Consider the following 13,028-nt stretch of genomic DNA (forward strand, 5'->3'; position numbering starts at 1 on the left):
AATAACCAATACCCTGCAGGAAGACGTACCTTTTAGAGTACCTAGGTAGGTACACACATAGAGTACATATTCGCTACACGCATTTACCAAATACGCATCACCTACATAGAGTACCTACATGCATCTGAGCTTATACAAAGCACTGGAAATAAAACAGGGATGGGACCAACCGACCCCTCGGTGTGCGAGGATATATCGCTACCGCAAAAAAAAAAAAAAGCTTTCATATTATTTCGCCCGGAATGCTCTACGCCGCCCCATGCTCACTAGGAAGCCTATCTCAACGACAGTCGCACACACCATACCGCCCACCCGAATGGTTACTGGGCCGAAAATACTTGGAAATCTTACGATCTCTTAAGAACTAAAGTCTGGATTCCAGACATCGATTCACAATACAGTCGTTCACGAACACTGGGTGAAGACGAACCAGGGTTCTTAATATGGTCTTTCCTATTTGTCCAAAAATCCCTGTTCGTCCACACGCAGTGTTCGTCCTCACCCTGTGAACGACTGTACCTATGTACGATCATACTGAGGTCACTGCTCGGGTCATGAGCGAGATTTCCGCGGCACCGATCCAGAGCCGTGTGGCTTAAATCTTGAGCGGTCAGCGGGGGGCTTCGGCATTGTAACCGTTGCAGATATCTCAACTTACTCGAACGAATTTCAACTTTCCGTGCGCTAGGGGATTAACGCATCCAGTCTTTTCCTCCTTCATTCGCCGAACTTTTCAGTGTTTTATTACTTTTTTAGATCAGGGGGAACACTTCATACATGAGAATCACCAAAAATCACTCACATTTACCCGCTTGGTCAAAGCGGCGTACGTATTTTCGAAGACTTGCTGTGTGATCACTTCTTTGATTGGGGGTCGATCCAACGTTGAGTTATCGTCAAAGGGCCCCATGATTTGCTAGATTCACTAGGAACATATATCAGTGGAATGGAGCCGCTGGTTCAACCAGCAAATCTGAGATCTTCGGCAGTGCTCCGAAGACATGAGCAAGCAGGTTTAAGCGTTCAGCAACGATACTTTAGTACTCATTTGGATCATAAATTGATAACTAAAACAAAGCCCCTTAAATTCACGCAAGCTTTTCCCGCTGATCTTTCTTTCCTACGTTATCGTTACCTGAACATTGGGATACATACATAAAAAGCACATCACACCCTAACCCGGTTTAAATTAAAGAAATAAAAAGAAATAAGGACCCAAAAAATTCACGAGAAGCTCTGTGGCATCTGCGGGTCCGACCCAACGAGTATGTCTTTAGAGTAGAGTAAAGTACTCATGCGTATGTATGTATGCACCTAACTTTAAGGGATACTAAGATCAACGTCTTATAATGGATATTGATGATGGTTTTTGTTCATTTCTTTTTCTCCAATCAAGGCTCTGGCTTATCAGGTCTGGAAGGTTCATCTCCTTTCCTACCGTTGTAGTCTAATGTAATATCTATGTGGGCAACGCACTCGACAACACATTTTCCGGGGAGGTTCACCAGTTTCCTTGACATCCCCTAATAGATAAAGTTATCCGGTTATTTAAAGGAGTTGCGAAATTTAAATATTTGATTCAACTAAGGACTGACTTAGTTTAGTTGCGCCTCATGGAGAAACAAGTCCTTGCTCAGCCCTGAGTTATTATTGGATGAATGAGATGAATACCAGGTCTCTTCTAGTTGACGACATTGAGCCTAACTCGATGCCAGTCTAAGGCTTGCCCGTGCGCGCCACTTTACTTGATAAGGCATACACTTGCAACTGATTATCCAGCCCACGTTGCTCGCCGTCCGGTTCTCAGGAGAGTGGGGTAAAAGGGAAGGGGAAGTTGGGGCCCGTAGACGCGGGATCCCCGTTAACCATTGGAGACGTACCCCCTCGCCTCCCTTGCGCTGCATATTCGGATAGGAAGTCTTTTTGAGAATTCGAGACATCAAGTATTGGACATGACCCAGGCCAAGTGATGGCCTTTTACAGTTACAGCATAACTATCCGGATATGTTTCAATGAGGTCCAAAGGAAGCATACCTTGAAACTCTAGTGGGGAACTAGAATCATTAGAGACAATTACACGTTTCTAGATTGTTTAATGACGAGAATCCACAGACGCCCAGGACCCCTTTAAAATCCAGAATATATCGGCAGGATGGAAGGAGGCTTTGTTAGGCATCTGAAGGGTGATCTCTGGGTTCAATTCTAACCCAAAATTGGAAAGCGCATGGCCCAAACCCGACTTTTAGTGGTTGCGTCAAGTGAGACTAAGAGTGGAGCAGATGGGGCACATTCTGACATGTATTAAACACGGCGTACAATTGTGACTGGTATTTCACGAAGGCTACTAATGAAGTTAGCGGAAGGACATGCTGTTCCCAGCATATTACTAATGGATTACTCCTATTGGCCTTCCTGTCCCCACAGTAATGGCGTTGGCTTGGCTACCCGGCCCCTTTAAATTGTGCAATTCTCTCCGACTCCTCTTTCCTCCTCAGAAAGTTGCACCCAGGCCAATTTGGCTTCCTACATACGCCTAAGCTCACATGCGCGCTGGAAGTTGAACGAATGCTTGGGGAGAAAAAGGATCCGAATGGATCTGTCCCGCTTAAAGAACAGGCGGTTAGTTTTTTCTTTTCGGAGAAAGAACTTTGAGCCGTTTGTCCCGTTGGTGTTGATATAGAACCTGATTTTAAATTTTATTCTAATGTTTCTGAGAGTCTGTTCGTAGTTATAATTAGAGAGTAACATTACGAAGTGTGTTCCCACCGTTAGATAGATCGATGGAATCGCAGAAATCATAATAAAATCTTGTCTCAGAAGGTCACGTTCGTCTGGTCCTACCGTACCGCCTGTGCAGTTGCCAAAGTCACATCCCATCTATCTAGGTAGAGTATGTATGTAGGTACTCTAGTGAGTGAAACTTGGACCACCCGTTTTTTCTTCTTTCTTTTTCTTTCCTTTCAAGATGACGCGCTTGCAGCACAAACAGCCCGCGCTGTCACCTGACAAGTAGAGTAGTGGATTGACTGTGCCTTTGCGTGCAGTGACACTATGTACGATAACCCGATGTTTCGGTAGTTAGTTACGTTATATTCCAAAGACAGGAGAGGAAGAATCAAAGAACTCTACTGGTCGATAGATGTCTGCAATTTTGATAGTGTCGGTTCAGGCGGTCAGCGGAAAGTTAACTCTAGGACTCATTATCGTCACCAACTCCCAACTGGCCAAGCGCTAGATGTACTCGTCCTGTAATCGAAGGTCCAACAATTGATTTACATTCCCACTAATGTTGGCGTATACATATGCGATGTTTAAGCTAGCCGATAATGGCCTCCAAAAAATATCAATAGAGAGCTCCTCTTGATAGAAATTGAGGCATTGGCCAGGTACTGGGTCAAGTGAGACAATTGGGATTGATGTCCGAAGGTGCTTGATAGCAACGATACATGTAGCTATAGGCATATGGCGTAAACTTATCACTCGCCCAGAGATATGGAGTGATCAGATCAATGATCGGGAATGAATTCTCTGGATCAGGGTAAATGTGGGGGCGAAAAAGAAGAGATCTGCGAAAGTTTAGATACTCGTCTCACTATCACTGGGAATCATACGATTCCGGCGATGACAGTAGATCTCCTAGCTGTTACAATGTGAGGAGAGAAGAAGAAAACATATACATCGTTCCTCGGCAGTGTTCCTTTCAATCATAATATAGGTTCTATCCTCCGATAGGTATATGACTGTGTTTGTGTGTAGAATGGATATTAATAAATGTGTTATAAGGCGTACAAACTGTTGGACTGATTGTAAATTGTTAAATGAACTTTCGACCCGGGAGATCTAAAGGAAGGAATACGAAGATCGAATATCTAATAACCTAGTTTTGTTAGTAGACGGGCCCGGAAACTACATGTAGTCTCTCAGATTTATTAATATCAGAAAACATAAAGTTCAACACGCACGTACATAATAGCCTGTTCTATCGCGGGGGCGGGGGGCGAAAAACAAACTTACGAAACGCTGACGACTTCTTTTTTTTTTTTCCTTCTTATTCTTCTAGGAGGATCGAGAGTCCAACAATAACTCCCTACCCTAGCCATGGTTCTCTATCATTATCACGCAAGAATAACATGCGAGAAAGGAGCTGTTGATCGCGATCGACACTGAGCAGTTTCTGTGGTTGTGGTTTGTTAGAGCTTAGAAAGGACGAAAGCTAATCTCCCAGCTAACCAACCACAGGGCAATGTGGAGCAGCCGAGACTGGCTGTGTATCCGGCAAGGGACACCCAAGCGAGGTGCCACTGCAGGTACCCGCAGAGCCGCAATGCCGGGGGTAGTGTAAGGTAATACCAATTTAAACAGTACTGTGTAGCATACTATCAATACATGTATCCAATAGTAGCTGGGGCGTCGCATATACATTTAGTTTGTACAATTGTAACATTCCGTTAAAATCCTGAACAATCCGCCTGAATGATGTGACTTCTGCCAGTGGACTTTTACTTTTTTTGCTGTGGTTGCAAGCAGGCAAAGAATACCAGCGAGATGTATGCATACATGTATATAAGTTCTTAAGGGATCTCTACACTTATGATATAGCATGAGGACTCTAAGCTTCACTTACCCCTTGTGCCACCTAGATTCGGTCTTAGTTGGATCTGACAAATAGTGGCTGGCTTGAGTAACAGTTGCTGTGTTCTGTGCAGGACCAGTAGAATAATCATTGTGAATATTGGTAAGATCTAGAGCTCAGCATAGTAGTGGCCAGCCTTCTTACTGGTCAAAAATGGCCACCGCCAAGGATTTTATATTAGCCATCTGCGTAAAGAGCATTTAACCAAGGGTATGGCATTGGCTAACCTGCAGTAACACATAGTGGATTGGCACGGATCATAGATCCCTATTACCAGGTCAAAAGGACATTTCTAAATTCTTTTTTCTTGGGTATGTATGTATGGCCCGAAGAAGCAGCGGCGTCTTAATAGTATCGTGTTTATGATAGAAGGATAATGTCTTAATGATATGCCTAGGGCGCCGGTGTACAAGCTTTACAGCTGTTTTCATAATATTAGGCCCAGCTGAACAACATATCACATAGAACGACTCTTGCAAAGTTAAGCAAGGCTGCTCCATTACGCAACTCGAGATACCCGTTGAGGTATCTTAATTTAAACTTTCGGCAGGATTGCCTAATGAAGCTATGGGAATTACCTAGAGGTAATAGCCTGAAGATTCGCACTATGTGTTACAGCTTGCGGTAAGATTATTGTAGAAGTATGGGAGGAGTTCTATTGGCTTGCCCAGCCATAGAAACCCTGTTTTTAGACTCCTGTTTCTACAATAATTCTACCTCTCGCTGTACGACGCTCGCCTGGGCCTAATATTATGCAAACAGCTGTAATGTAATTATTATTGTCAAATCACCAATATAAAGATTAAACTCTTTATTCTTGTCTTCAATTATCGTAATACATGTAAATGGATACGGGGGTTTAAAGTAGCATTTCCCCATGTTCTTACAGTGAAATCAAGAAATCCCAATGATAATTTCCCCATTTATCCCGAAGAATACCCAAAGTTATCTTCTAGTTCTCTCCTTGCCGGCTTTAGTTTCGCTCCTTACACAACAAATCCCTTTGGCCTCGCACCAAACCTTCACCACTTTCTCATCAACACCCAACCCTTTGAACTCCTCTTTCCCCTTTAACCATGATGTCATATCCTCCAGAATTATGGGATCATACATCAATATTGCATGATAAAACGAAAATTCGGAATGCAATTTTCCAGACTCCCGAACCGCTTCAGAAATAAGACGATGAACATCGCTTGCCAAGGGATTGACAGAGACTGGTTCTCCGCTATCATGTGACGAAATCTTTGAAGGTTTTTTGCTTTTAGACGCAGTTTTGCGCTTGGGCTTTCTGGTATGCCTCTTTCCCTTGGCTACGACCTCAGTTGATACTGCATCCTGCAAGACCAGTGCTGCTTCTTCCCCACTAAGACCCTTTTCAGGAAGTTCAGTGGTATTTTGAACTAGTGTTGCGTTGGCCTCGAGCTGCTGTGGCATAAGTTGTGCTGTCGCGGCCTTGTTCTTTGCCTCCCAGCAGGTTTCCAGGCATGAAACCATTTTGCCTCGCGTCTTCATATCCTTGTAGCCATACTTAGCTACATCTAATTTAAGCCTAGCCGTTGAATGTGACTGAAAATCAGGCATGGGAGGCAAAAGCTTCATTTCTTCACTACCAGTAGATCTTTCCGTCTTGGTTCCAACTGAGGCAGTTGGGGTCATACCCCTGGCTGATTTGATTGACCTTTCAAGAGATGCAGTAATACCTCGGGAACTCGAGATTGCTATGTGCGGGGTTTCCATCGGGCTCTCTATCATCTGAATTCCACTGCTCTCATGTTGAATAAGCAAGGGCTCGCGGTGAGGACCATGACACGAATCTAGGGGGTCGCTCTGGGACACCGGTCTTCCAGTGGGGTTCGACCCCGTGGTCACATTTTCATCTCCTGGCAGCTCGCGAACTGTGCGTACTTCGTTCCACCCACCGCTTTCCGATTCTGGGCGACTATTATCGATACCAGTCATGTCGACAACCTCCGCAGACATCAGCTCGCCATCATGATCCCTTGCTGCAGCATCCCACAACCCACTGGCTGTTTGACGCATTTTACCCAACTGACTCCTTCCCTCAAGTGCATTTTGATGGGGTTGCTCTCGCACACTATTGGTTGTCATCTTCACCCCGCTTTCATCATATCCGGTATTGTTACTTCCTGCGTTATTTCCTCTGAATGTACTCCCACCTTTCCTTTCTTTTGCAAGGGATTTTAGAAAACCTCTTCGAGGAACTGACGTGGAGGGTGGAGGGAGATTATAATCATTGTCTTGATCATCAAGTCCGATTTGAAGTTGGTTATCGTGAGTTCCCTCGTTATCACCCACCTTCTCCAATTGCGAGGAAGTCCCAAATACGAACTCCTGAGAATCGAATCTTTCTCTGGCACTCGTTGGGCTTAGAAGGACAATTACTTCTGGGCTTGGTTTTCTTTTCTTCATCGCTGGAGATCCACGCTTCCGTGAGATCTTTTTCGGGTCCGTCTCTTCACTTTCATTTATTTCGAAGTAAGCTAGTATCGGAGAATCTACGGGTTCACGAAACGGAGCTGTAGCTTGTTCGGTAATTGTTTTCGCTTTCTTCTTTGGCTGTTTTTGTTTTGGTAACTTGATTGGTTTCTCCTTAACTATCATAGCGGTACTTGGGAGACCAATTATCTGTAGAGCGTTATATTAGCATAAGTTCAAAGGACAAAGTGGAATCCTCGCGCAAACAGAACTAGCTCCGGTTTTCTGAAACTTGGTAGGACGATAAGAGGATTGGCACCAACCAGGTTACCGAAAACCGGAACTCGCTCTACTTGAGCAAAGGCTCCAATATCAGATAGATAAACTCGTTCTCGGTTTCTCTCACCTCCAATGGCCTCTTATTCCTTAGACCGTTAGCGAAGATGACATCTTCCTTACCAACTAGAGCTTCTTGAGAGCTTTGGCGTGAATTTGTCGTATATCTCATAACTCCTACCATATCATCGAAAGCAGACCTTTTGGACTTCCTGGCCTCACCACCCATCGACGGGGATGGACTATCCACGCTCAGAGTCGTATTCTTAACGGGCGTCCATTGCCTTCGTATTACAGGTACGGAAGGATCAAGAGCTGATTGTTGGCTGGGCGATTCTTGTGTAGGTGTACTTTGCTTACTATAAACATCCTGTAGAGCTGGATTGTCCAGAAGAGGATTCGAATCATTTACACACGGTCCAGATACACTAAGCCCTCCCTCCTGTTGCTCTGCAAAGTACTTTGACTTTGAGGGTCCTGTCGCACTCTTGATGACCCTTGCCTTCAACTTCCCATCTTTCAACGGCCTTTTCTTCCTCTCGACTTTGGAATTATCCCCAGTCTTGCGGGGGGCCCGCGGTTTTTTCGATGCCGGTGGATTTGCTGTAACTTTGACCGCCCGTTTCTTCCTCGCCGGAGGAAACGTCGGTGGCGAAGCCTCTCCCTGGTCTTCCACCGCATCATTGGGTACATCCCAAACCGAAGGCTCCTCACCCTCAGTCCTTCCTTTATTCGGAGGTTGAGCAATTCCCGCCTTTGACGAAGCTCCTATCATGCTGAATTGTTTCAACATTGAGCTCGGCGAAGGCAGAGGAGATGACATCAAATCATTGCTTGAAGATGGCTTTCGGTGGGGTGGCGAAGAGGAGACGAGGTTTATAACCTGCTTTATGGGTATAGATGTTTTCACCGACATTGTGACGATTCTGCTACGCCTAAACGGTAGTATAAATGTCGATAAGTCGGAAGATAGTTGTCACCTTTGGAGAAGGATTGACATTGTTATTGCTTTTTCTTTCCAATTCAATGGTTAGGAGGTTCAAAGGACGACGCGTGCAATTTCTCGCGTGACAAATGTTCGTTGCTGTGCCAACGAACATGCATCAACAAAACCCTAATGATTTCTCGTTGACGACAATTATATAATTCACATGAAGGTACATCTACATACATGTATATATACTAGAGCTGCGTTACGCTTAGCAACGCCCTGAAGCTTTAGTATCTAATTGAGTACTCTTACTCTACAAGGGCTCGAAGTCGGGCTCTCAAGCCACTGCGCGGCTTTCGACCCTCCTTTCTCGCACTTGTAGTAGTCTTTAATACATACTTACATAAGTATATATGAACTGCTTTTACTACCCACTTCGAAGTATGTACATATGTACATGTATTTTCGTCCCCATGGCCAGAGTTGCAACAATCTGTTGGTGGTCGTTGATTATTTTCTCGATATCGAACAGGATAACTACATCTACATACATCATGTCGTCTTTCTCATTGTCCACCTCCACCTATAGATCTATGCTTTGGCAATTGGCTCAGCATTAAGACCTCAGAGCACAATTGATGACTCAGCATTTTGGCCTTTCTCACATTTCTTTGCTTAACCCAGCTGAAGTAAACTTCAGGGCACTAGCCACGTTGATGATATTTGGGATCGGTTTTTTTTTTTACTTCTGAGCGCAATTCATATTAGTCGTAATTGCGGTCGTAATTCCTTAAATTATAAACATTGCAGATGTGGTTACAAATTGTTACATGTGATTCCCCTTTCTCCTGGAGAGCTAGAGTCCATTTGTATATTAATGCTAGTACATGTAGGTACATGTATATAAACTGCAAATTAGGGTGATTTAATAATTCCAGATACTACATGTATCCTACATGTATCTGAAACAAGTTCCAACTTAGGTCACTGTACCGGCAGTCCTGCATGCGGCAGTGCAATGACCTCAATTTAACCTACAAGTACATGTATTTGTATATAAAATAGGTGAAATCCTATCATTTTGATTATACCGAGTTTCCAAACACAAATGGGCTTTGGGCTGTATAAAAGTGAAGCGCTTGATTAATGTGAGACCGTAGATGTCTAGTACTGAACTATGAAATACCTGACTATGACGCTGTGCCCATTCAAACAATTGGTATGAATCTCACAAGTTATCCATTGCCGCATATCCATTACTAATAGAGCCCTGGTGTTTCCATAAGCCTCCACGTAAGCTTAGCTAAAAGACAATCTTTTAAAATAAAGTATGTGAAATTTGGGATAGTTCATCATCCCGTTTAAGACCCAGCGTATACCTATAAATATCAGAGTTATAATTAGCTATCTTCGTTTTTGATTTGATCTGCAACAGATACATACCAAGATAATTCAAGGCTTGGTTTTTCAGATCAACTGGAAATGATTTTCCTTTTTTTTGGTGCTTCTCCGTCCTCATATTCCTGCTTTCTCTTCACTTGATGGCTACTGCCTTGTCCCATTCTCTCGTTACTGTCAATGTCCATTGGCTCTCCATATCCACTACTTTCCAATTTTTCTCTATCCACAGCCGCCTTGACACGGAAACGGTCAACTTTCCTCCAAAGTTTGGACTCGAGTCTCTTTTCCAAAGATTCCTTCGTTCCCCGGATGTAATCCCAAACACCCCCGAATGTGGCTGGATCGACAATGAAACCGGGACACGGATAAGCTGGTGTAAGATCTGCCTTTCTTACCACCTTCGGGAGGTAAAGCTTCAAGCTGCCATTTTGAGGAAATCGAAGGGTGGCCGGTAGACAAAACATATAAAACCCCGGATTCTCTTCTTCACCATTGAATCCTTGGTGGTTTGGACAAGGGATATTCGAGTCATGTTGAACGTTAATCATGACATCAGAGGATTGGATGCTTTGGCTGGCTTTGGTCCGTGCCAAAAGTTTTCTGAAATCCTTCACCGGCAATCCCATCTTTCTGGCTATCTCCGCGCAATTACGAGCTTCATCCAGTGTGTAAAAGACACAGCCTACCCATGTACCAGCATTAGGGTTTACAGAGAGGCATACTATCGGTTGTTCTCTAGCCCCTCTGTCAAAGGGGAGTTCGAAATCAACGAGCGAATCTCTGGGCCCCTTCGAGTGGGGTACCAAGTTGGAACTGGAACGAAGTTTGGTGTCGATAATCCATTGAGTGAGAACGGTTTCGATAGATACAGACGCCATATAGACCCGACCTAAGGTGAGGGATTCAAGGCTGTAACAGACAGCTTGTCCGTGGTCTTCCATCTTGGCTTCTGCGGTCAATCTGTGGGAACTGCCAGTAAGTCCAGTTTAGAATAAATGCATGATAGAGTATTAGAGGTTATTCATACGTAGATGGCGATTGACGGAGTAATGTGCTGCAGCTGTTGATGATGATAGTGGTACGTGATGGCAATTGTGGTGGATGAGATGTTTTGTATCACTTTGCTTGACAGTCTGTTGCAAGTTTCTGCTTGAAATTGATTACATGGGCATACATGTAGGTATAAACGGGTAGTTGGTATTGTATCGCGTGGTTACATGTACGGTGGTAGATCTGCGTCATTGATTATCACTCGACCAGGAGATTACCAATCCAGGCTTCACAGAGCTACTGACTGCATACAGGTACGTCTCGGTGCACAAATATTGCAAGCACCACAATGTAGCCTAAGAGCAAGTCTTAAAATTCTGTCTTTTGAATTTTGGTCGAACAAGTACATGTATATGGAGTGAGTAGAGTATATGTACTCATATGCATGTATTGCGCCAGATACTGTTCTGCGTGGGATCAAGATTTAGAGTACATATATATATAGAGACGTGTGTAGTACATGTAGATCAGACGTGCAACGAAATTGAAGACAACCACATAGTCTATCCCCCAATTCAATTGAGTGCTGCTGCCCGTCCAACCATAACCTCTAATGCTCAACCTAACCCATCATCGCGCACGTGCACCATCACAACCGACTCCCCGGCACATCATCGCGTAACAACCACACCCAAAGTTGCCGGCAAACACCGGCAAGGGAATGTTGCCGCGCTTAGTTTTGGACGAATGGTTGAACCCAAGCTAGGAAATCTCTTGGCATGTGATTTGCATTTGTGCTTATATCTGAGTTGCCGTTCAATTAGCATACATGTACATATCTCCCGGCCGATAGACTGAAGTCCTATGCCGTGTTGTCTCATACGCTAACTACATAATAGTAATTTCTTGAGATGCAATTGACTGGGGGAACACACTGGTTGGTAACCTTATGCCCGGGCTCTCCATCTTCTAGAATTATGAACACGATGATCTTTCTATTTCCTCTCAATAGTAGGAGTTCCATTATCTCTTTCTGATTTGACTACGTTCAGAGTCCTATCAGAGGTACTACCGATGAATCTACATGTAGCTATGGAAGGATTCTTTTTTCGGATGGGGGTATGGTTGAATGATAATTCAAAGCTAGGAAGTATCTACTTTGACATGGAGAACCCTGGCAGACTTTGAACATGTACCCAAATAAACACTGCAAAGTAGGCATAATTCATAAAATAAGGTATAAATCCTCCATTGTGTTTCAGAATGGCTACGCACAACCAATAACTCCAATAGGAGAAGGTAAAAAAAACACGAACTGGAGTTCAACACATATTTAGTTATTCAGCTCAGAACACCTTAACTAGATCCATAGAACCGAAGTTAAATTAAGTGATATAGCAATCTCAAGATATATATATCGATCACTGAACTTGGTAATCACACTGATTACAGCTCGGAGAAATGGGAGGTCTCAGGCTTTTGCCTCCAAGATAGTATACTACTATACTACCGTCCCCGCAGACATCTAGTGGATCTCTGGCTTTGAGAGTAGACCTAGGTAATACTTGTACATGCATGGCTTCCGCGCAAAACCTCATCGACGCCCCTGGTCCCGAATGTGGAGGAAAGCGCGCTTCTTATCATAAACGTGGTTCTTCTGGTAATTCATCGAACCTGATCTGGGGACAATATTAAGGCTGATGGCTCTTTTCGCGGGAAAAGTTGGAGATGCATTCGATATTCTCACGTTATTTTATACGATTTTAACATAGCTCCCATTTCAAAAAGATATTTTTGGGACAACTTCGGTAGCTTAGGGGATCATCCTTAATATTACACGACATAAGAATCAAAGTGCAATTTTCGTTCACACCCCTTATCCAACTTTAAGTTATTACATGTATAGTATTAAATACATGTACTTACAATATGTATTGGATCAGCATAAGGTACAGTCGTTCACCGTCGCTTGACGAGTACTGCCAGTTGACGAACAGGGGACTTTGGGCTAATAGAAATTAAAAGGACTGGAGATCTCGCAGTTTGGCTGTTTCTTGCCATACTTGTAATCCCTGTTCGTCAAGTGGCCGTGGCAGTATTCGTCAAGAGACGGTGAACGACTGTATACATACGGCTATCCCAGGTCAATGATGTATCCTGTTCAATGATAAAGATGCTAATAAATTCAACAAAAGCGTACCAACCCGCTTAACTTGTTGATACTTCTATCATACATCGACGAATAATTACCGTTCGCCATTGACTTGACCAATAAATAATTTTCCAAGAAAAATAGGG

General features: G+C 43.7%; 2 protein-coding genes across 2 annotated transcripts; both read right to left on the reverse strand.

The window, feature by feature from the left end:
* Positions 1–5,578: 5,578 nt before the first annotated feature.
* On the reverse strand, positions 5,579–8,324 carry H6S33_005633 (uncharacterized protein; the record flags this gene model as incomplete). The annotated part of the gene is made up of 2 exons (XM_044837000.1): positions 5,579–7,282; positions 7,479–8,324. 2 exons carry the CDS (start codon positions 8,322–8,324, stop codon positions 5,579–5,581), a joined length of 2,550 nt encoding a protein of 849 aa, XP_044698942.1.
* Positions 8,325–9,811: 1,487 nt separating this feature from the next.
* On the reverse strand, positions 9,812–10,681 carry H6S33_005634 (uncharacterized protein; the record flags this gene model as incomplete). The annotated part of the gene is made up of 1 exon (XM_044837001.1): positions 9,812–10,681. The coding sequence occupies one exon, from the start codon at positions 10,679–10,681 to the stop codon at positions 9,812–9,814; it is 870 nt and encodes a 289-aa protein (XP_044698943.1).
* Positions 10,682–13,028: the final 2,347 nt, after the last annotated feature.

This window comes from Morchella sextelata (assembly GCF_020137385.1).
Source record: "Morchella sextelata strain SCLS chromosome Unknown scls_2, whole genome shotgun sequence".
Lineage (NCBI taxonomy): Eukaryota > Fungi > Ascomycota > Pezizomycetes > Pezizales > Morchellaceae > Morchella > Morchella sextelata.